Source organism: Schistocerca piceifrons, chromosome 7, assembly GCF_021461385.2.
Source record: "Schistocerca piceifrons isolate TAMUIC-IGC-003096 chromosome 7, iqSchPice1.1, whole genome shotgun sequence".
Classification (NCBI taxonomy): Eukaryota; Metazoa; Arthropoda; class Insecta; order Orthoptera; family Acrididae; genus Schistocerca; species Schistocerca piceifrons.
In genome coordinates this window covers 20711844-20736850 of record NC_060144.1, presented here as the reverse complement: position 1 = coordinate 20736850, position 25007 = coordinate 20711844, and the positions used below count along the sequence as shown (strand labels likewise).

At 43.4% G+C, this 25007-nt stretch overlaps 1 protein-coding gene across 1 annotated transcript in view; it reads right to left on the bottom strand.

Annotated features, from left to right (window-relative positions):
- Positions 1–23390, bottom strand: part of LOC124805387 (myrosinase 1-like) — a 47291-nt gene extending 23901 nt beyond the window's left edge. The window contains exons 1-5 of the mRNA XM_047265949.1: positions 23255–23390; positions 17711–17844; positions 3904–4038; positions 1738–1860; positions 1474–1657 (exon numbers count right to left, since the gene is read on the bottom strand). Coding sequence (XP_047121905.1) covers positions 1474–1657; positions 1738–1860; positions 3904–4038; positions 17711–17844; positions 23255–23390 — 712 coding nt within the window. The remainder of the gene's footprint in view (positions 1–1473; positions 1658–1737; positions 1861–3903; positions 4039–17710; positions 17845–23254) is intronic.
- Between the last annotated feature and the right edge of the window lie 1617 nt (positions 23391–25007).

Below are 25007 nucleotides of genomic sequence, written 5' to 3'. Positions count from 1 at the left end.
TCATTCTCCCCCTCTCTCACTTTCTAGCTCCTCCTTCTCCTCCTCCTTCTCTTCTCCTCCACCCCCCCCCTCCCCCAATCCCGCTGTCTCTGCTCTGCCTTGCTCATCTGCATGTGTAGCCCGTGCAAAGCATACCGATAACCGATACTATCCATACAACACATTTCCTCCCCTGTCTCTCTTTCCATCTCCTACTCCCCCTCCCCGCCCTCTGTCCATCTAATGCACCCCCTCTGCTGGACATACATCCACACATAAATCGCACCTGTGGTTTCTGATGGCTTGTTCAGAATATTATAATTATGATTTATTCAGCTTTCTGAGCAGTATTATGTTTGTTTCCGTGAAAATACTTTCACAACACTGAAAAATCCTACAATACACAATCAGCAAAACATAGTAGCATGAAAGGATGCGAAAATTTACGCAAAACTACTCTGATATGCTTGCTGTCACTGTGGGGACAGCTGGACATAGCTGCTTTTCCACTGCATTCAGTGAACCCATAGAAGATAAGCACATTGGCCTATTCTTCCTCAGTAAACCCGCCCAGGCCGCTATGTACCGCTGTTAATGTACAACTACCACTACCAGAGAAACAAATCCCAGATTGGACAGAGGAGTACTGAATGCAAGCCTGAGGACCAGGATTAAAGTAGACCTTACTGTTGTGAACAGCAAGTACCGTGAGTGAAATACCGTCGACATTTGCATTGCCTTGCAAATTTTCACCATAATACCGATACAACGGTTAAGATAGCAAATGAAATGTTGTTAGCCTGTAAGGAGAACACAGATAACTTGTACCAAAATATTTGGAAAATATTTCCTAACAACTTCCAAAATTTTTTGGTGGAGTTCTTGTTCACCCAGTACGGTATATATTTTCAAATGGAACTTGCTCATCGACATTAACAGAATGTCAGTGCTCGTGTTATGGATTCCTCTGGTAGCAGTCCACGAGCAACTGTAGTTTGAAAATTGTAAATACTGTTCCATGTGTCAGCACTAACTTACGAAAAAAACTGAATAAACAAATACTTTGGATTCTGAAGAAGAAAGAAGTTTGCCCTTCGAGTGTGGTGTTCAGTACGCCACCACCAGCCTCATTACAAGGCTCCAGTCTGTCATTGGAAGCCTGAAGTAAGCACGGTAGCACTTCAGCGGAAGTTCCTGCGCAGTCAGTAGGAATACGGCCCTTTACATCATCTACTATAGTAGATTTGTCCTTATAAACAGTTTTATAATTTTCCAGAGAGAAACTACGGGAGTCAAATCTATTGAACCATTCGGTGATGGTGTAGGCCGCCTTCCTCGAATCCAGCGATATGAAAACAGTCACTGAAGATGAGCTATTGGTAGGATGCGGAAACAGTCGTGAATGATCCACGAAAAGTAATCATCAGGTTGACGGACTGAATTAATTCGAGAAAGCGTGATACGTGCAGGATCTAACAACAGTGAGAAACATACCATTCTGCTTGGCCTTGAACTGTTCCTGATAGAGGCGGTAGACGAGTCCATGTGCTCTGATGACGGTGTGTGCAGCCAGGTAGTCGCCGATGCCCGGAGCGTTCTGTGACGGAGCCTGAAATTCCGCGGAAGCGTAGCCGATGGTGAACACTTCCGGCTCGTTGAACGTGGTCCACATCTTCACCTGCGAGACGACAGCCGTCAGAGGCGTAATCACAGTGAGCAGGAACCGATATGAGAAACACTGGAGCCATCGATACTCACTCTGTCTCCAAAGTTTTCAAACAGCACTCTGGCATACTCCACGAAGTAGTCAGCGAGAATTGGGTTTGGCCATCCACCGATGTACTGCAGCGCTTGCGGCAGGTCCCAGTGGTACATTGTCACCTGCACAACGAGTTTGCTTCGTGAACTTAAATTCCAGATCCCATAACTTGCTGTCCATCGATTACATTTTTCAGTCTTAAATCTAGTGGTTCCCTGTCCATTCCAAAATCAGGTTTACCTCAGCGTTCAGGGTGGTTTTGCTAATTGGAGACAAACTGCAGGAAACTATGGCTGAGAGGACAAGAAGTCATGTGGACACATGGCCAAAAGTGCGTTTCAAGGGAGAGACACTCTCATGAAGTTGGAAATAATGCGTATTTGAGAGTGGATCCAAAACACTAGTACAAACAGAACATTTCCACTTCCGTGATGTATTGTCGTGTACGTTTTCAGTCTTTGTAACCTACACAGTCAAATATTTTTATCTCTAGCTTCAATTGGGTGTACTTCTCTTCGTGCGAATTTCCCGTCAGAAGTGTTCATATTCTATTTTGCTCTATATCGTATCAAGGATCATTTCTTCCAATTTATCTTTTTTTGTCAAAATCACCTTGTATATGTCTATTATAGGAGGACAAAATGCATTCCATGGAACTCAACGAAATTGCGATGTTTCGAGACAAAAAAAATGGTTTAATTGGCTCTGAGCACTATGGGACTTAACATCTGTGGTCATCAGTCCCCTAGAACTTCGAACTACTTGAACCTAACTTCCATGCCCGAGGCAGGATTGGAACCTGCGACCGTAGCGGTCTCGCGGTTCCAGACTGAAGCGCGGCCACACCGGCCGGTCGTTTCGAGACAGGTTGTTGTTCACGTTTTCTCTCTTTGTGTACTAGCAATTACGATTTCGCAGCAAAGGTGGTATGGCCTACCAGTGTGTAGATTGCAGCTTGAGTCAGGACGCTCACAGAGAAAATAGTCATCTGGACTAGACCAGACAATCAGAAATGGGTCTAAATGCTGGCTCACCTCATTATCTTAACCTTACTTGTTGACTTGAGCATATTTCTGCAGAATATGATATGATTTTATAGACTTCTCTTGATTATAGTCTCTGCACGTGGTAATCCTGCTACGATCGATACTTACAACGACTGCAACTTGATGCTGAACCTGATTTCTTCAAAACCTACAGCCGTCTTTATGACGTCATTTATTGTTGGCTAGCAGTTTCGGCGGTACAATGCACTATCTTCATTCCTTAGTGATGCTGAAGGGCTTAACACCATCCGTAGACACAACGCATCACTGGCCAACGTAACTGGTTTACGCAGACTACTTGTAATCGTGAAGCTGTCACTCCTGCCTTCAAATCATGGCACTGACAACTCGTCCTCAATTCACTCTTCGAAAGGTGATTTGAAGTGACGAAACCAAAGTCTTACATTACTTGTGGATCAGTTCTTATACCAGCAATTCCCGCATGTAACGTACACTTGGAACGTTACACTGTTTTAGAGTAACCCCAAGCATGGTCGTGGTCTAAACAACACTGAGTACCTAATTTCATGTTGCCTAGCGGTCATCTTCTACTGGCGTCTAATAAAATCTGGGCACGTGATTCACACTACTCGAACCATGAATGGGGCATAGCACGTAACCGAGATTGCGAAAGAACACGTTGTGTCCTATATAGACAAGTTTTGAGCTTATGACTTAACAAACCGGCCGCGGTGGCCGAACGGTTCTAGGCGCTTCAGTCCGGAACCACACGGCTGCTACGGTCGCAGGTTCGAATCCTGCCTCGGACATGGATGTGTGTGATGTCTTAGGTTAGTTAGGTTTACTTGGTTCTAAGTCTAGGGGACTGATGACCTCAGATGTTAAGTCCCGTAGTTATTAGAGCCATTTGAACCACTTGAATCTAAGACAACAATGTGCCCGAAAGTTCCACCTCTCCCCTAATTTTTACATACTTATGGCCAGTAAACTAGATCCAGTATTATTTGCGCTAATGTACCATTGCATTACTAGCACAAGACAAATGAACCAGTGTAGACAGACAAAGAAACCACTTTATAACAACGTTCGACTACATATGGAAACCTATAATTGCATAACGACTCTTTGGTCACACCTGCATGTATGCTTCTCTCTTACCAGAGGCTGGATTCCGTTCGCGAGCAGCTCGTTGATGAGATTGTTGTAGTAGTCGATGCCCGGTTGGTTGATGACGTCGAGGTCTCCAGTGGGCAGGATGCGTGTCCAGGCAATGGAGAAACGGTACACGTCCGCCTGTCCGTAAACAAAACAGAATAAAATACGTAAGTAAGTTTATGAAAACAGCTCCGCTGTCCTTGTTGACCAATTCATTCTAAGAGTACGGGAAGAATGTACGAATATATTAATCATACTCTAGGTCTCTTTCAAAAGTTATGCTATAAATTTCAAATGACATAGATAAATAAACAAGAGCGTGTAGTACACTACGTGTGAGAGTCGAGTACAGTTGAGAATACATTTTGATCTTTGAGCAAAGGGACGAAACACTTCACGAGAATGGAGAATGGAGCAGGCATGTGACAATGATAACAAAAATCACGGTTAGGTATGTTATAACGAAACAGGAACAGTGTCCCGAAAGAAATAGCATTTTTACATTTTTTTTTTTATTCGGACATTCTGTCAGAGAAAATTATTACATCAACAAACCGAAAACGTTCGACGACCCTATTTCCAGCAAACGTCTTGCTGTAAAGGGTGCTATAAACCCTCTGTCAGAGAACTGCTAGCACGTCTACCTGAGAGTACGCGAATTTAAACGGCTTACCGTGGATTACGTTATGCATACATTCAATGTTGTTGTTGTTGTCTTCAGTCCTGAGACTGGTTTGATGCAGCTCTCCATGCTACTCTATCCTGTGCAAGCTTCTTCATCTCCCAGTACTTACTGCAACCTACACCCTTCTGAATCTGCTTAGTGTATTCATCTCTTGGTCTCCCTCTACGATTTTTACCCTCCACGCTGCCCTCCAATGCTAAATTTGTGATCCCTTGATGCCTCAGAACATGTCCTACCAACCGGTCCTTTCTTCTTCTCAAGTTGTACCACAAACTCCTCTTCTCCCCAATTCTGTTCAATACCTCCTCATTAGTTATGTGATCTACCCGTCTAATCTTCAGCATTCTTCTGTAGCACCACATTTCACAAGCTTCTATTCTCTTCTTGTCCAAACTATTTATCATCCATGTTTCACTTCCATACATGGCTACACTCCATACAAATACTTTCAGAAACGACTTCCTGACACTTAAATCTATCTCGATGTTAACAAATTTCTCTTCTTCAGAAACGCTTTCCTTGCCATTGTCGGTCTACATTTTATACCCTCTCTACTTCGACCATCATCAGTTATTTTGCTCCCCAAATAGCAAAACTCCTTTACCACTTTAAGTGTCTCATTTCCTAATCTAATTCCCTCAGCATCACCCAACTTAATTCGACTACATTCCATTATCCTTGTTTTGCTTTTGTTGATGTTCATCTTATACCCTCCTTTCAAGACACTGTCCATTCCGTTCAACTGCTCTTCCAAGTCCTTTGCTGTCTCTGACAGAATTACAATGTCATCGGCGAACCTCAAAGTTTTTATTTCTTCTCCATGAATTTTAATACCTACTCCGAATATTTCTTTTGTTTCCTTTACTGCTTGCTCAATATACAGATTGAATAACATCGGGGACAGGCTATAACCCTGTCTCACGCCCTTCCCAACCGCTGCTTCCCTATCATGCCCCTCGACTCTTATAACTGCCATCTGGTTTCTGTACAAATTGTAAATAGCCTTTCGCTCCCTGTATTTTACCCCTGCCATCTTTAGAATATGAAAGAGAGTATTCCAGTCAACATTGTCGAAAGCTTTCTCTAAGTCTACAAATGCTAGAAACGTAGGTTTGCCTTTCCTTAATCTATTTTCTAAGATAAGTCGTAGGGTCAGTATTGCCTCACATGTTCCAACATTTCTGCGGAATCCAAACTGATGTTACCCAAGGTCGGTTTCTACCAGTTTTTCCATTCGTCTGTAAAGAATTCGCGTTAGTATTTTGCAGCTGTGACTTGTTAAACTGATAGTTCGGTAATTTTCACATCTGTCAACAACTGGTTTCTTTGGGATTGGAATTATTGTATTCTTCTTGAAGTCTGAGGGTATTTCGCCTGTCTCATACATATTGCTCACCAGATGGTAGAGTTTTGTCAGGACTGGCTCTCCCAAGACCGTCAGTAGTTCTAGTGGAATGTTGTCTACTCCCGGGGCCTTGTTTCGACTCAGGTCTTTCAGTGCTCTGTCAAACTCTTCACGCTGTATCGTATCTCCCATTTCACCTTCATCTACACCCGCTTCCATTCCCATAATATTGTCCTCAAGTACATCGCCCTTGTATAGACCCTCTAAATACTCCTTCCACCTTTCTCCTTTTCCTTCTTTGCTTAGAACTGGGTTTCCATCAAAGCTCTTGATATTCATACAAGTGGTTCTCTTTTCTCCAAAGCTCTCTTTAATTTTCCTGTAGGCAGTATCTATCTTACCCCTAGTGAGATAAGCCTCCACATCCTTACATTTATCCATCCCTGCTTAGCCATTTTGCACTTCCTATCGATCTCATTTATGAGACGTTTGTATTCCTTTTTGCCTGCTTCATTTACTGCATTTTTATATTTTCTCCTTTCATCAATTAAATTCAATATTTCTTCTGTTAACCAACGATTTCTACTAGCCCATCCCTTTTTACCTACTTGATCCTCTGCTGCCTTCATTACTTCATCCCTCAGAGCTACCCATTCTTCTTCTACTGTATTTCTTTCCCCCATTCCTGTCAATTGTTCCCTTATGCTCTCCCTGAAACTCTGTACAACCTCTGGTTCTTTCAGTTTATCCACGTCCCATCTCCTTAAATTCCCAACTTTTTGCAGTTTCTTCAGTTTTAATCTACAGTTCATAACCAATAGATTGTGGTCAGAGTCCACATCTACCCCTGGAAATGTCTTACAATTTAAAACCTGGTCCCTAAATCTCTGTCGTACCATTATATAATCTATCTGATACCTTCTAGTATCTCCAGGATTCTTCCATGTACACAACCTTCTTTTATGATTCTTGGAGCAAGTATTAGCTATGATTAAGTTATGCTCTGTGCAAAATTCTACCAGACGGTTTCCTCTTTCATATCTCTCCCCCAATCCATATTCACCCACTATGTTTCCTTCTCTCCCTTTTCCTACTCTCGAATTCCAGTCACCCATGACTATTAAATTTTCGTGTCCCTTCACTACCTGAATAATTTCTTTTATCTCATCATACGTTTCATCAATTTCTTCATCATCTGCAGAGCCAGTTGGCATATAAACTAGAACTACCGTAGTAGGATGGGCTTCGTGTCTATCTTGGCCGCAATAATGCGTTCGCTGTGCTGTTTGTAGTAGCTTACCCGCATTCCCATTGCTTTAATCATTATTAAACCTACTCCTGCATTACCCCTATTTGATTTTGTATTTATAATCCTGTATTCACATGACCACAAGTCTCGTTCCTCCTGCCACCGAACTTCACTAATTCCCACTATATCTAACGTTAACCTATCCATTTCCCTTTTTAAATTTTCTAACCTACCTGCCCGATTAAGGGATCTGACATTCCACGCTCCGATCCGTAGAACGCCAGTTTTCTTTCTCCTGATAATGACGTGCTCTTGAGTAGTCCCCGACCGGAGATCCGAATGGGGAACTATTTTACCTCCGGAATATTTTACCCAAGAAGACGCCATCATCATTTAACCATACAGTAAAGCTGCATGCCCTCGGGTAAAATTACGGCTGTAGTTTCCCCTTGCTTTCAGCCGTTCGCAGTACCAGCACAGCAAGGCCGTTTTGGTTAGTGTTACAAGGCCAGATCAGTCAATCATCCAGACTGTTGCCCCTTCAACTACTGAAAAGGCTGTTGCCCCTCTTCAGGAACCACACGTTTGCCTGGCCTCTCAACAGATACCCCTCCGTTGTGGTTGCACCTGCGGTACGGCTATCTGTATCGCTGAGGCACGCAAGTCTTCCCACCAACGTCAAGGTCCATGGTTCATGTGGTTAGGTACATTCAATGGCGACTCATAAAATATTATTGATGTACAAAGGAGAGAAGAAAGCCAGAAGCTCTGGAGATCTGGTGCTGTAGAAGGCTGATAAAGATCAGCTGGAAAGACCGAGTTACCCGTGGAGAGGTGCTGACAAGAGTACAAGAAACCAGATCTCTCTGGAGACACCTCAAAAGAAGAAGAGACAACCTGGTAGGGCACATTTTGAAACACAATAATATCAGTGGAACTATGTAGCAGGAGCTATAGAGGGGAAGAACAGTCGAGGACGCCCAAGGATGTCACACATGCACCACGTTATGAATGGTGTGGGGTTGCACAACATACTCGGAAGTGAGGAGGAGGGAAGAGACAAAAGAGGAATGGCATACTACTGTAAACGAATCTCAAGTTTGTACTCTAAAGAGAGAGGAGAGCTGTTTTGGTAGCAGCGACATGACTTCTTCCTGGTAGCGTATATTTTTCATACGTAGCGACGAGGTAGCATCTAGGTCGATAGCTGAGAACGTAGTTCACGTTATAGCTTTACAATGTATATTACATGACATGGCAATAAAGGGTTTAAGGCAACAGGATTGCAACTGGTGTTTCGTATGATGCACTACTGGCCATTAAAACTGCTAAACCAAGAAGAAATGCAGCTGACAAACGGGTATCCATTGGACAAATATATTATACTAGAACTGACATGTGATTACATTTTCACGCAATTTGGGTGCATTGATCCTGAGAAATCAGTACCCAGAACAACCACCTCTGGCCGTAGTAAAGGCCTTGATACGCCTGGGCATTGAGTCAAATAGAGCTTGGATGGCGTGTACAGGTACAGCTGCCGATGCAGCTTCAACACAACACCACACTTCATCAAGAGTAGTGACTGGCGTGTTGTGACGAGCCAGTTGCTCGGCCATCATTGACCAGACGTTTTCAATTGGTGAGATATCTGGAGAATGTGCTGGCCAGGGCACCAGTCGAACATTTTCTGCATCCAGAATGGCCCGTACAGCACCTGCAACATGCGGTCGTGCATTATCCTGCCGAAATGTCAGGTTTCGCAGTGATCGAATGAAGGGTACAGCCACTGGCCGTAACACTTCTGAAATGTAACGTCCACTGTTCAAAGTGCCATCAATGCGAACAAGAGGTGACCGATACCTGTAACCATTGGCACCCCATACCATCATGCCGGGTGATATGCTAGTATGGCGATGACGAATACACGCTTCCAATGTGCGTTCACCGCGATGTCCCCAAACACGGATACGACCATCACGACGCTGTAAACAGAACCTGGATTCATCCGAAAAAATTGACGTTTTGCCATTCGTGCACCCAGGTTCGTCGTTGAGTACATCATTGCAGGCGGACCTATCTGTAATGCAGCGTCAAGGGTAACCGCAGCCATAGTCACTGAACTGACAGTCCATGCTGCTGCAAACGTCGTCGAACTGTTCGTGCAGATGGTTGTTGTCTTCCAAACGTCCCCATCTGTTGACTCAGGGGTCGAGACGTGGCTGCACGATCCATTACAGCCATGCGGATAAGATGCCTGTCACCTCGACTGATAGTGATACGAGGCCGTTGGGATCCAGCACGGCGTTCCGTATTACCCTCCTGAACCTAGTCTGCTAGCAGTCATTGGATCTCGACCAACGCTAGCAGCAATGTCGCGATACGATAAACCGCAATCGCGATAGGCTACAATCCGACCTTTATCAAAGTTGGAAACGTGATGGTACGCCTTTCTCCTCCTTGCAGGAGCCATCACAACAACGTTTCACCGGGCAACGCCGGTCAACTGCTGTTTGTGTTTGAGAAATAGGTTGGAAACTTTCCTCATATCAGCACGTTGTAGGTATCGCCACCGGCGCTAACCCTGTGTGAATGCTCTGAATAGCTGATCATTTGCATATCACAGCATCTACTTCCTGTCGGTTAAATTTCGCGTCTGTAGCACGTCATCTTCGTGGTGTAGCAATTTGAATGGCGAGTAATGTATTTTAAGTAATGTGTCTTATAGAGTGCAGAACTTATTCATTGTCATCTTCAAATGAATGTGCAATTTATGTATCACATTTACATGCAGACGTCACTCTGAGTGGGAACATGCGACAGGTGATGATGGTTGAGCTACAGTAAATGCTGCAGAACTGCAAGCTTTATTTTTGGGTCCACGCCCCTGTGTGCTATAGCAGAGTAACCATGCATTTTATGTGGATTGCATGCAGATCGCGCCATTAAAGTTAACAGTTTGCAGTTAATGATTTGCAAATCTTCCAGTCTGTGAGACAGATTAATGGGACGCTGATTTTGAATGAGTATACAGTACGAGCTCATAAACAGAAAGAGGTCCAATTTTCTGAAAGAAATGTTAGGATAGGCGTGAATACTGGGATAAGCAATGCAGGGGATCAGAATCGTAACATTTTGTGAGGCATAAAAGTCAAATGACGCCACCTAAAGAATGAATGTCGGAGTAAATATGGGTGATAGAACATTACATTGAAAAACTACACCTTGCACGCCACCTTACGGTGAGTGGCGTAGGGTACTTTATGCACTACAGTCAGTTCCCCCTTTCCTGTTCCAGTCACGATTGGTTCGCGGGAAGAACTATTGCTGGCATGCCTCCGTGTAATTTGGAGTCTTTATAATTTTACCTTCACGATGACTTCGAGAGACGTACGTAGGAGGAACCAATATCTTGGCTGACTCTTCCAGGAACGTGCACTGTCGGAACGCTAAAAGTAAACCATACTGTGATGCAGAAAGCCTCTGCTGCACCATCCGCCTATAGAACAAGCTAAGAATCTCAGTGACTCTTCCGCGCTTACTAAATCAACCTGTAACGAAACGCGCCGTTCTTCTTCGGATGTTCTCAGTTTCCTCTATCGACCCTATCTGGTACACATCGCACACGGATGAGAAACATTCGTGTGTTGGTGGAACAAGGGTTTTCTAAGCATTGTGACTTCCCTGTATACAACAGCATCGTTCGCGAAAAGCCTCACGGAACATTCGACATTGTACACTAATTCATTCATATACATTGTGAAAAGAAATGGTCCTATAACAGTCCGTTGCTGTACGTCCGAAGTTACTCTTACGTCTGATTATTCCTCTTCGTTGAGAATGACCTACAGTGTTCTGTTTGCTGGAAACTCTTCAGTCACATGGCTGGTCTGACATTCCGCACGCTCGTATTTCATTCATTATGCCGCGCTGCCGAGATGCACCGATATTTCCTGTTGTTTACTATCTCGCGCGCCTGGTTCAACAGAGGGGGTGGTTTTTACGCGACCGTTGTTTCCGGTACTCATGTTGATTCCTGCGGGGCAGACTTTCGGTCACGAGAAATTACATAAAACGCGAGCATAAAACACGTTTCAAAACTCTGCAACAGACCGACGTCAGAGATATAGGCCTGTGGTTTTGTGCGTCTACTCGACGATCCTTCTTCGAAACTGGAATGAGCTGCTCTTCTTCCGATTACTAGGAACGCTTAGCTCCTCCAGCGACCTACAGACGCTAGAAGAGGAGCGACTTATTTTGCGTACCCTTATGTCGTACGGTTGTCTCACTAGGTCCAGTGTCCTTGTCTCTGTTGAGCGGTGTCGGTTACCTTTCTATCCCCTGGTCACTATTCCCGATATCTGTCATTTTCAAGTTCATGCGACTGTTTAAGGGAGGAACCACAACACGATCTTCCCCAGTGAAACAGTTTTGGTAAAGGGTACTTCGGATCTTTTTAACAAAACCGTTTCCCTGAGCAATACGGCATGATCCTAGGTACTGGTATATACTGTTTTCTGTATCTCGTGTGCTTTCTTTGGTTCAGAAAAGATATTAATATCTGTGTGGCCTTTCTAATATAACCACCATGGCAAAGGACGCCTTAAAACACTTAAATTCAAAAGTGATACGTTATTACTGAAAGATTCTTTTGTGCTCTGACACTAAGCGCACCAGCCACGACTGCACAGGCCTTTATGTGCATGAAACAAGCCGAGGATGAGAAAATAGAAGTAATATACAAGGAATTTGAAAAGAGTGCCTCACATTCTCAGCGTGTTAATATTGGCCAAATGGTTGGGCCCAAATATTGGGCCATTTAACTTGTGCGTAGAACGGCCCAAGCACAGTGGTGTAGGGTGCCTCCTTGTTGACGTTCATTACACATTTCTACTTCTTTGTGTGTGCCTCTGTACTTCTGCTTCTAGCACTAATACTGTTGTCAGACGTAACACACGCAATAAAGCCTCTTACTGTACTACGGTGCACCACTGCTCTGTCTGCGCCTCGTGTGACAGTGCCTGACGCAAAAGTGTAGTGATATGTCTATAGCTCGATTAGGTCCCCTCCCCTTTCACCTAATCTTAATCCCTTACAGTTATAACGCTGAGGACGATTAAAGTCACCGTCATGTTCTAGATCCACTGACAACTTGCACACCTTACTGGAAAGTCTGTGGCACGCTTGTAACCGAATCCGAAGGCAACCAGATATTCGTACAAATCTGTCATTCTTTGAGAACCAAGGGTGCCGGACTGGTAACGATAAGTAGTGAATCCATGGAACACCTCCTCTAGTGCCAACAGACATATGCCTGTCAGTCGATAAAATGTTCCACAGCTCAAAAATGTTTCTTCTGGTCATATGTTAATAAGATTTTTTTATTTTTTACCAGAACTATCCGCTGTAAGAATGACGAACACTTTAATAAAATATTCTGTATGAGCAGAGAAATTGTTGAAACTGTGAAGAGGGATGAAAAACTAGTATAGTCCAATGTGGTTGGAAAGCAAACATAGATCGACTAGAACATTGGATATGTAGGAGGGAACTGAAGATATCAAGTTGAGTATGTCTTCGTTAGAAAAAGAGAGTTTCTGCACTGCAGAGCACGCCAAGGGGCTGAAGTAGACTCAAAACGTAGTGCAGCTTCGATAAGCAGTAGGTTGAATCTCTATAAGATAAAGGAGAGGTGGTATACGACGAAACAGAAAGCTGCAAAATTAGGACAGTGTGAAATGTAGTGCAATTTATATGAGGTAACGACCAATGATCTATATAACGACATGAAAGTAGTTACAAGAATTAAAATGTAGTAAAGCAAAATAATTAAGGCACGACAGAACATCGTTTGTACACAAAACTCCAAAGAGTTATGTATCACGCAGAAATACCCAATCTTAACAACATAACAAAAACATTACAAGAATCTTATGAATGAGGTAAGAAAGTAACACTATAGCTGGCCAGGGAACGAAGTTAATGGCAAGTAAAAGTAGAATGTATCAGGATGGATGAGGAAACAGTATAGAAACCTTATTGAATAAGATATAACTGCAGCAAAAATTGACGTGACATACAGAAAAATTTCTTGTAACTCCGGAGAAGTAAAACGTAGGAAGCTTTCATGCAGCTCTCCTATTCCTTTGTGGCCGAGCGGTTCTAGGCGCTTCAGTCTGGAACCACGCGACCACTACGGTCGCAGGTTCGAATCCTGCTTCGGGCATGGATGTGTGTGATGTCCTTAGGTTAGTTAGATTTAAGTAGTTCTAAGTTCTAGGGGACTGATGACCTCAGATGTTAAGTACCAGAGTGCTCAAAGCCATTTGAACCATTTCTCCTTTTCGTTCTGAGTGAGCCCGGTCATCTCTGGACAGCTACTGCGACGTATATTCTTCTGAATCTGTCTACTGTATTCAGCTTTCGTCTCCTCTGTAATTTGTACTTCCCACACTTCTTTCCACTACCAACTTGGTGATTCTCTGACCCCGCAGAATGTGTCTCATCAGCCTGTCCGCTCTTATAGTCAAGTTGTGCCGCAAAGTATTCTTCCTCTTTTGGATTCACCCATTAGTTATTCGGTCTGCCCATCTTATTTCCAACACTCTTCTTCAGCACCACATTTCAAAACCTTCCATTTTCTTCTTGTCTGAAAGGCTCATCGTCCACATTTCACTTTCGTACAAGCGTACACTCATTTCAGATAACTCCAAGTTAAGTCCAAAAGAGACTTCTTCCTCCCAGTCTCTTGTATGTGACGTCAGGGGATGGTGGTCAGATGTGTAGTTCTCAGGCAAGTGGATACTTGTTATTGTGTTCAAACTTGCACATGTCTTGTGTCTCCTTTTACAGGAGATGTGGGCTTCACATGTATCATGTTGCTGTCAGAGGCCTGCAGCTGTGTACAAGTGGACTGCCAAGAACCATTAGGGAACGGACGGTCTATAACGTTAAAGAGCGAGATATGTGGTACGTTTAAGAGATATCTAAGTGGTCAGTTCTGAAGCAATTATGGTAAGATGACTATTTCCTTGTGGGTCTGGATATAACGCAAGATTTTTCTGGGATTTTTAACAAAATGGAGATGTGTAATTACCTTACATCAAACCATGACCTCTGTGTGCAAGACGACTACCAAGGAAACAGCAGTGAGATTGTGAGCAACAATTAGACATTTTGAATAGACAGTTTAATGTGGGTGAGTTCCAGTTATAGAATAAAGATAAATATCATATTAATACGTCAAATCAATAGCCAAGAACTGAACAATTATATCAGAAACCATCTATTTATTTTATGAAGTGTCCTTTATATGTGTGCATGAGAAACTTTTACATTTTCCTAAGCTAAAGAATATGCTGTTACCAGATTGCAGGCCACGATTTGTAATTATAGAATGGATGGTGTGCTTGCTTCTGTGGAAGACTGTCTGTTTGTATTAAATGCCAAGAAAGAGTATTTCCATTATGCTCCCCTGCATTCTGTGACTATCGTTTCTGTGTGGTGCAAACAGTTGGACAGCTTACAGAATAGTTGCTGTGATTAACAGTGTTCTGCAATTTTCCTGCTGAGGTAAGAAGAATACATAAGCGTTGACCAGTGTACAAGTAAATCTTCCAATCAAGACCGAGAAAAATTAACTTTGTTCTGATTGCCTACAGTTTTAATTATTTACCTGTGAACTGTGTGAAAATTGTTAACACAAGCTCCAACAACAACAATATAAGCTTTCCTATTATAGTCAAAGATGTATTATTCTCATTCTAGAACGTTGTTACACACTATACTGTCAAACATATTTATTGCCAAACTAGGATTGGGTACCATCTTATTCCACAGGTCTCAAGGAAAAGGAGAAATATACTAAAAGGACTTAAACAATTTCCTATTGTAGAAATGACGCCTTTCTGTCTAGCTAATATCTTACTTGTACGCAAAAGAAAGCGGAAATGGAAGTCCAAAATACAAATCCGAGTATTCGCTGAAAATAGTTGCTACACGAGAAGAATGTGATCTGCTAGTGGAAAAAAAAATTATTGAAGAAGTGCAGACAGGGCTACAGATTTCTTTAAATGCAATGTGTGATGTGTGGCAAATTCTGGACATAACTGAGATAGATACAGGATATCAGGTTTTATTGTAAATACCAATGTCAAATGCCCATATGTTAGAGCACGTATAGAAAGTGATTAGTCCAACAACATTTACTATATTAGAGGCGGCACAAAAAGTCTAGTTATAAAGCTCCATCCTCATTTGGATCTGCTTAAAAGTATGGTTACAGTATTGCTAATGTGGTGGTCTCGAAATTGCATATCTAGCAAGAGAAAAGTCATTTACATAGCTTAAAACTAATGGAATAACTACATTTAACGGCCATTCTTAGTTTATAAACCGTGGGAAATGAGCTCCATGAATATAAAACTGATGTCTAAAATTGAAAATTTCTTGATGTACAAATTTTGTGTCAAATACATTGTAGATAAAAAGAAGGAGAAAGATGACGCAAACTGTTGGGGCCAAGAGTAGCTACCTATGTTGCAGCTCCGTGGTCGCGAAGGGTGTACTGCAAGCGTGTGGTCAGCCGCTGCACACTTCACTCATGGCCAACGAATGCAGCGACAACATTGTTTAAGAGTACTAGTAGCGTTTGTCTAATTTTCATCGTTCCTGAGCTGTAATATGGCTCTGATGACAGTAATATATTGATCCTGCCGTAGTTAAGTTGCCAGACCGAGAATGGGTAAGTCACTGGAGAAGTTGTCTTTAGGTTGCTACGGAAAGGTTGTCAAGTAAATTTAAAACTTTCTGTCTATAGTCAGTTCATGCCGTTCTAAAGAGTAATATGCATATATTGTTCCTTTATCATTCGGTAAATGAATTCGATTCATTTGTCAATTTAAGGATACTGCATAATAAAGGATGTTAGATCGATAAGGCCCCAAAAGGTCGTAAACACAACATTTATCGATAACATGTATAGTATTAGAATGGGGTAAGCACCAATTAGCTCCGGTGCGAAATACGGGTGGGTGTCCTATACAGAACCATTTCAAGCGAGAGTGTTTGTGATCTCGCGGACGGTGAAGGATCTGTTTATATATTACCTCAAGTGCATGTACATGCTCAAGAGGAAATTTTGTTGATGCAGCGGCGACTACATCCGCATAACTGGGAAATTCATTTTTCAAGCGAGTTAATTTGCTCTTCGCCCAACAAGATCAGCAGAATCGAGTATGTAACAAATTCTTCAGCGTCTGAATGGTAGAGATTTTCTTGATTGTTAAATTTTTAGAGATCAAGTGGTGGTGGCACTAACTAACTTTTTTGTAGGCAAAGCTAAATTAGGACATCACTACTTGATTTCAACACATGTAATTGATCTTAAGTGACAATAACGTGAAACTGCCAGACAGCCCTTAAAGAATAAAATTCTGTCTTAAAGATTCAGGAGCCAGTTGATATTAGTGAACACGATGAACATACTTTAATGAATGATAAAGCTTTAATTTCAAAAGAAAATAACTTTCTTTTTTATTTCTCCAGGATCAGAGATCAAACAAAGTAAGCAAAGGGAAAGATAAGACACTTCACGTACTTACATACGAAAGATTCAAAATTTGTTTCTTTTTTTATATAGGTTCTAATACACAGACTGTAGGTAAAAGTTATTAACAAGATAGAAAATAATTTAATGGAAGAAAAAAATATATAAAATAAATAGAAAATGCAAACAGGAATTCTGAAAGCTATCAACGATACTCTGAAGTTGACCGTTGTCTTGCCCGCCCTAGTAGCCGAGCGGTTCTAGGCACTACAGTCTGTAACCGCGCGACCGCTACAGTCGCAGGTTCGAATCCTGCCTCAGGCATGGAAGTGTGTGATGTCCTTAGGTTAGTTAGGTTTAAGTAGTTCTGAGTTCTAGGGGACTGATGACCTCAGAAGTTAAGTCCCATAGTGCTCACAGCAATTTAAACCATTTTTGAACCGTTGTCTTGTTCACAGTATCCCCGTTAAACGATTAGGTATCTTTGTTATCTTAATTCGTGAGTAACAAAAGATAGAATAAATGATCAGATTTCGTGAACTTTAAACTTTCAGGAAGAGTTAATATCACAATATCACCTGTTTAAGTATTTATCGTAAATGGTAGATAAGATTAGTTTACCGTCGCAATATCTGCATTTTTGTGATACTTGTTGAGCAGATTGCATTTAAAGTACTACACGCAATCTTTACGCGGTATCAGTAAGTTACTTTTACTCTAGGTAAATAAACAAAGGGCATAATTACGCCTAAAGGAGATACATCGGTTTAAACTCATTATCTTGTATGTATTCTACCATGGCAGCAGGAATCATTCACCAAGTAGGATAGACACGTTGTTGCTAAGTCTAAATCGCTTAAATACTGTATGAGGGAAGTACGTTCTGGTATGTGGGGAGAAGATCAACAAATTGTGCCACGGCTTACCGCGACACTGAAATGTAGATTCACTGAATACCACATTTACGTAACAGCGAGTACTCACGTTGATCGCCTTCAGCATCTGCACGTCCTCCTGGTACTTGTGGTACGAATCGCAGGCCACGTCGCCGTTGTCGCCATTCGTGCCGTACTCCGGGTGTTCGTGGAGCATGCGGTCCCAGATGCTCTCACCCTTGCCTGCGTACAAACGAACTATAATTCCACGAACTGTAGCAGACTTGTGAGCGAAAGAACAATTGCTATAATATATGTCATTTCTAAGGTACAGTTAAGTGGAAAGCAGTTTTACAAAGAGAGTTTCTAATGGAGGCTCTTGGTAATGATGCTACTGTTCTCTTCCACTCCGCTGTAGGAACCTGAGTCCATACTGCAATGATCTGCGAGCAGACAACCATTGATATCCCACGCCTCTCACACGAATCATTAGTACAGGAATTTATCATCAGAGGGCCACCAAGATACCTCAAAGTATGAACCCGTCACCAAAGGCCTTCACAGGCCAATGGACGCCCCACGAACGATGCCTAGGCAACATTAGGATATTAGCACGTGGCTCAAATGTCGCCTCACGCAGAGGAAACTGTTTTGGCACCGCCATTTCGCTACATCGCCTGTCACCTGACTGTGAGAAAGTAGATGGACACAGAGCAGAAGAAAATGAGGAACAGTTGCTTGAGAGCGGAGGGAGTCCAGAAGTTTTCTGCAGAAGACAGCAGTAAGAAAGAGAGCAAGAACTGAGTGATAAGAAAAGGAGGAAACAAATTTCTGAAAGGAGAATTATCGGCTCGTACCCAGTCGAATGGAAATCGAATATTGCAGCCAGTGTGTGTCTCAGAGGGGGAACGAGGTGGCAAACGAGCTCGCAGTAGAGGAAGACGGTCTATTAGTCGTCTTATATACAGCATATTATATTTTAGCACAACTAACAGTAATTTGAAACTGTCCACGGCGCTTAATTTCCCACCTCCGATGTCAGCCGCCACTCTCATGCTTTAGGTATCAGGAATAAAACACTGGATTTTATGCAGAACACAACTCTACTTCTAGAGATGCGTAACGATGCTGAACACATCAGCACAGTCTTCGTGTAAGCCTTTAACGCTATCATTTTCAGTTGACAGTTGCTGTTGGCTGCAGAATTCAAAGCCTGTGCGGGATTTCGTAGTATCTCCCACTGTTAGGAATTGCATTTCCAGTACAGAAATCATACAAAATCACCCTGTTACAGTTACAATACTGCAGTGCGCAATCACATACACTGGTAGGCCAAAACATGACCACAGTCCAGCGATGCTGGTTACCGCCTGGTGGTGTTGTGAGCATGTGGCGCGATAGCAAAATTCTGTAAGCGGAGCAGACACGGACGGGAGGGAACCCTAGCGAAGTTGTGGGAATGAAAATGGGGAAATCCATTTAGATAAGCGAGTTTGACAGAATTCATGTTCCACCACCTGCGGCATAGTCGCATAATTGAACAGTGATCCAATACTGTCAAATGTTTTTTTTTATTCCAGTCTTTGATCACAATATCATTTCTTTTGACGATGACCGGTTTCAGTCAGTAATGACCATCCTCAGACATGGTGTAGAAAAGATCTGAGGATGGTCATTACTGACTGAAACCGGCCATCGTCAAAAGAATTGATATGGTGGTCAGAGACTGAAATAAAAAACATTTGAGAGATCAGATTATTGTGACACAGAGCCTGTGAACGAGCATCTCGAAAACGGCGAAGCTGGTCTAATGTTGACGTGCTTTAGTCGTGGAAAGAGGTAGGACAGTGAACAACACTAGTGGTTGGACGACCCTCCACAGAACGCGGAGTTAGGGGACTTCTGTTCTCTCTAAAGTACAATATATGGTGATCTGTGGTAGCTCTGCAGAAAGAGCGCAATGCTGGTGCACGTACAAGTGTTCTGGAGCATATCGTTCATCGTTCATCGTACATCGTTGAACATGGAGTTCCGCAGCGGACCGCCCCTACGTATTCACATGTCAACACGACATCGTCAATTACGATTACAGTGAGCACGGGACGATCAGAATTCGACCGTCGATCAGTGGAAACGTGTCGGTTCTTTGGGTGAATCACATTTTCGCTACACTAGGTCGAAGATCGTCTCCACAAACGCCGTCATCGAGGTGAACGACGGCTCGAAAAGTGCAGCGCACCACGGACGCAGGTTGGTAGCAGCAGTATTATGCTAAGGGAGACATTCTCCTGTACTTGCATGGAGCCTGTGGCAGCAATCGAAGGAACGCTAACAGCTGCAAAGCGCCCTCATCCCTTCATGCTTGATGTTTCCCCTAAGGCAGTGTCATCATTTAGCAGTATAATTGTCCATATCTCGGAGCCAGAACCATGCTACAATGGTTTGGGGAGCATTATAGTGAAGTCACGTTGATGTCCCGGCGACCAAATTCCTCTGGTGTAAACCCAACTGGTCGCTATCGTACCCCGTCACGCATAAGCAAATTAGCGGCCCCGTTATTTACGCCAATTACATGACTTTTACTTAGACATATAATGCCACACACCTGCACAAACCTACCAACGAACCGTCGAATCCGTGATACGCATAATCAGTCATGTAGTTCGGTCCAAAGACGGACAAACAAGCAATTAAGAAGGTGGTCATAAAGTTTTTGCTCATCAGTGTACGTACACCACATAAATCTTGCTCAGACTGGAACATTAAAAGTGAAAAAAAAATCATGTTCTCTCATTATGTTATACATACGTGACTTGTCCAGCGTGGGCCTTTCTGTCATCTTCCATACCTTACGTACAGTCCACTACACCAATGTGCGAAAGCGTAAACGGCGTGAGACATATTGTCAGCTGTCTGAAGTGATAAACTCATATGCGTGTCAGTATGTTGGTGGAGCGTGGCAGGAAGTTCACGCACTCTCCGCTGCAGAGTGAAAATTTCATTCCGGAAACATCCTTCAGACTATGGCTAAGCCATGTCTCCGCAAAATCCTTTCTTCCATGAGTGAAGGTCTTGCAAGTTTCACAGGAAATCTGAGAAGTTTGGAAAGTAGGAGACGAAGTACTGGCGGAAGTAAAGCTGTGAGGAGAGTCGTGAGTCGTACTTGGGTAGCTCATCGGCGGCGAGCACTGTTTGCTGACTAAACGCCGACATCCGGCGGTTGGCTGGAAGCGAGTGTGGAGTAACATACACGCGCCTTTCCTTCCCACCACGGTGGGGGGCTGTGGTATGTGATAACGACTGGAAACTTCCCCACATTACGCATCTTCCGAGGACCCTCTCTGCCCCGACGCTCAGCTGTCGACACTTGACATGCACCGCTTCGTTCGTGATACGGCTGCGGACTGTAGGCTCCTCAGACGTCGCATGCTGCCATTGTTGCTCCAACGGACGACTCAGTCCGTGCAGTCCACAGAACTGATCCATGCTGACGTCACATACCACCCTGCTGCTCCACATGACGCCACGGTGTGCGTTAAAGGAATGGGGCTGTCATACATTTCTAGTGAGGCCGTTGCAAAATTACACTACTGGCCATTAAAACTGCTACAACGAGAAGAAATGCAGATGCTAAACGGGTATTCATTGGTCAAATATATTATACTAGAACTGATATGTGATTACATTTTCACGCCATTTGGGTACATAGATAAATCAGTATCCAGAACAACCACTTCTGGCCGTAATAACGGCCTTGATACGCCTGGGCATGGAGTCAAACAGAGCTTGGATGGCGTGTACAGGTACAGCTGCCCATGCAGCTTCAACACGGTACCACAGTTCATCAAAAGTAGTGACTGGCGTATTGTGACGAGCCAGTTGCTCGGCCACCATTGACCAGACGTTTTCAATTGGTGAGAGATCTGGAGAATGTACTGGCCAGGGCAGCAGTCGAACATTTTCTGCATCCATAAAGGCTCACAGGACCTGCAACATGCGGTCGTGCATTATCCTGCTGAAATGTAGGTTTTCGCAGTGATCGAATGAAGCGTAGAGCCACGGGTCGTAACACATCTGAAATGTAACGTCCACTGTTCGAACTGCCGTCAAAGCGCACGAGAGGTGACCGAGACGTGTAACCAATGGCACCCCATATCATCACGCCGGGTGATACGCCAATATGGCGATGACGAATACGCGCTTCCAATGTGCGTTCACCGTGCTGTCGCCAAACACGGATGCGACCATCATGATGCAGTAAACAGAACCTGCATTCATCCGAAAAAATGAAGTTTTGCCGTTCGTGCACCCTGGTTCGTCATTGAGTACACCATTGCGCGCGCTCCTGTCTGTGATGCAGCGTGAAGGGTAATCCAGCACGACGTTCCGTATTACCCTTCTGAACCCACCGATTCCATATTCTGTTAACAGTCATTGGATCTCGACCAACGCGAGCAGCAACGTCGCGATACGATAAACCGCAATCGCAATCCGCCCTTTATCAAAGTCGGAAACGTGATGGTACGCATTTCTCCTCCTTACACGAGGCATCACAACAACGTTTCACCAGGCAACGCCGGTCAACTGCTGTTTGTGTATGAGAAATCGGTTGGAAACTTACCTCATGTCAGTGCATTGTAGATGTCGCCACCGGCGCCAACCTTGTGTGAATGCTCTGAAAAGCTAATCATTTGCATATCACAGCATCTTCTTCCTGTCATCTAAATTTCCCGTCTGCAGCACGTCATCTTCGTGGTGTAGCAATTTTAATGGTTGTATTAGATTTATGGTTCTATTTAAAGAGCAACTACATGGTTTTATGGCGCAAAGGGTCGAATGGTTCGCTCTCTGCTAATTACTTGGGTCCGTTGTTTATGCGCCCCTCAAAGCATTGGGATGCACAGGGTGTTCATCTGGTTCAAATGGCCCTGAGCACTATGGGACTTACCATCTGAGGTCATCAGTCCCCTAGAACTTAGGACTACTTAAACTTAAGGACATCACACACATCCATGCCCGAGGTAGGATTCGAACCTGCGACCGTAGCAGTCGCGCGGTTCCGGACTGAAGCGCGTAGAACCGCTCGGCCACCGATACCGGCTACAGCGTGTGAGATTAAAGATATAGCACAGGATGGGCTGATGTGAGAGATCAACGGTAATTGTAGGGTGTTTCACCCTCGATGAACGAGAAGACGATCTGGACAGCCGTGAAAGAAGATTTTAAAATAGTTAACATAATAAAATAAAATAAATCGTGGTACCATTTCTTTCATTCCTCTTTCTTTTTTACAAAACTATCGGAGGCGTATCTCTTTTTAGTTTGCAGACGGAGCCTGATGGGGTGGCATACATCTCCCCTACTTAGTTTTTAGGGTGAAAGCGGCAGTGGCACTAGGTATTGTTTTTGTTTGTGTGTTAGATAGATTTTATGGGTAGTAAGGGCGTTAGGGGCCAACACCTGAAGTGGGTCTACGGAAAAAGAAATCGGCAGACAAAAAGAAAAAATATTCGATAGAGCACCTGCCCGCAGAATTCAAGGGTCCCGACTTCGAGTCTCGGTCCAGCACACAGTTTTAATTTGCCACCATCTTTCATATTTAAACCACATGACGATTAAGAAGACTCTTACACAGATGTTAGTTTATACTCACCATCCTCATTCCACGCTCCTTCGATCTGGAAGGCAGCAGTGGCCGCCCCGAAAAGGAAACCATCCGGGAACCGGTTGACTGCCGTCTGGGCCCCGGCAACAGCGATCAGGCCAGCCAACAGGGTCAGCTTCAGCATCTCGTATAGTCAGTAATGTCAGGCAGACAACCCAGCTGATATATATACGTACAGGTTGTAAACTACTTCGTAACATTACTCAGCACTGAACAGATTAAGTGATTCACTGATTATAACTCGACCAAACCGAATCACTTGTGTAATAGCCATTTCCGGTAGGCATAAAAAAGTAGCATCTTAAGTTTGAGTTATCATTTACGGAGATGGGAAAGTACGTTGACGTATCAACAGTACTGATTGCTGAAAACTTCGACAACAGATATTCGTATCAGATATACTCGCCACTGGCAAAGATTTTATCAGTAATATGAATGTCACGATGCAGCTTAAAGTTCATCCAGCGCATTCAGCTCCATTATTTTTCCTAGATATTTAAATTTTGCAGCCTTTCTTCATTAGCCGGCCGCGGTGGCCGTGCGATTCAAGGCACTTCAGTCCGGAACCGCGTGACTACAACGGTCGCAGGTTCGAATCCTATGTCGGGCATGGATGTGTGTGATGTCCTTAGGTTAGTTAGGTTTAAGTAGTTATAAGTTCTAGGGGACTGATGACCTCAGATGTTGAGTCCCATAGTGCTCAGAGCCATTTGAACCATTTTTGAACCTTTCTTCATTCTTCTGTACTAGTTTCCGTGTGTTTAGATGCCGTCTTCCCAGCTGCCATATACTGTTTTTTCAAAATATATATGTGTCTGCTTTTAAAGCTCTCTCTTGTACGATATTTATCTGCATTGCTCACCATCTCCAAGTTCAGCTAAGATGGCAAAATCTTTTACAAAACCCAAACAATCAGTTCTCAGATTACATCCTTTCGTCCAGATTGCGGTGTTTTTAATTCCTTCTTCTGTTCTTTTCCTCCATTCCATGATTACCTTTCCTAACATACAACTGAACAGCCTTTGGCATAATCCGTCTCTTTGTCTTAAACAGATTTTGCCCTCTAAAGACCTGAAGACTGCACCTAAAAATTTAATTTTTAATTTTTTTCTTAGCATGTCTGTGCAAATCCACTTCGAGGTGAAGCAGTATACTGTCCACAACTGAAACTGGTGTGCGAGGCATCCACCCTGCAAGAACGGTGATAGGTGGCGTAGAAAGACTCCTCAATGATCTTGGGTGTCTCCATATCAACTAGATGACTGAGGCAGCCAAGGAGGAAGAAGAGATCAGCGCAGAGAAGGTGCAGAAATCGTGGAAGTACGTAGTCCTGTCCCGTCAATTGATCAATGCAACGATGGTGGAGGCGGGAATACCCAGCGCATTTGTCTAATGGGATAGGCTGTGACCTTGCCGTTAGGAGGTATACAACTCCTCGGAGTTTTATTTATCGACTGCTATGAATTACGAAGGAAGTTGTCAGATAGTATCGCACCAGATTTGTGGCTCCCTATCCGACAAGGATGATAAACTACACGGCTCGACATGTTTCACTATCACTTTCACTCCTTAAGCACATATCACCATTATTGTGTTCCTAATGGATATTGCCACAGAATCGAGCGTATACAAACCATATATTCTACTAACTCGTCTCGTAGAAATGCTAATATTCCATCTGCCACTTCTTTCTCACCCTGCGAAATTCCTTTCCGTTCTGAAGAAATGTCAAGTTCGGCAA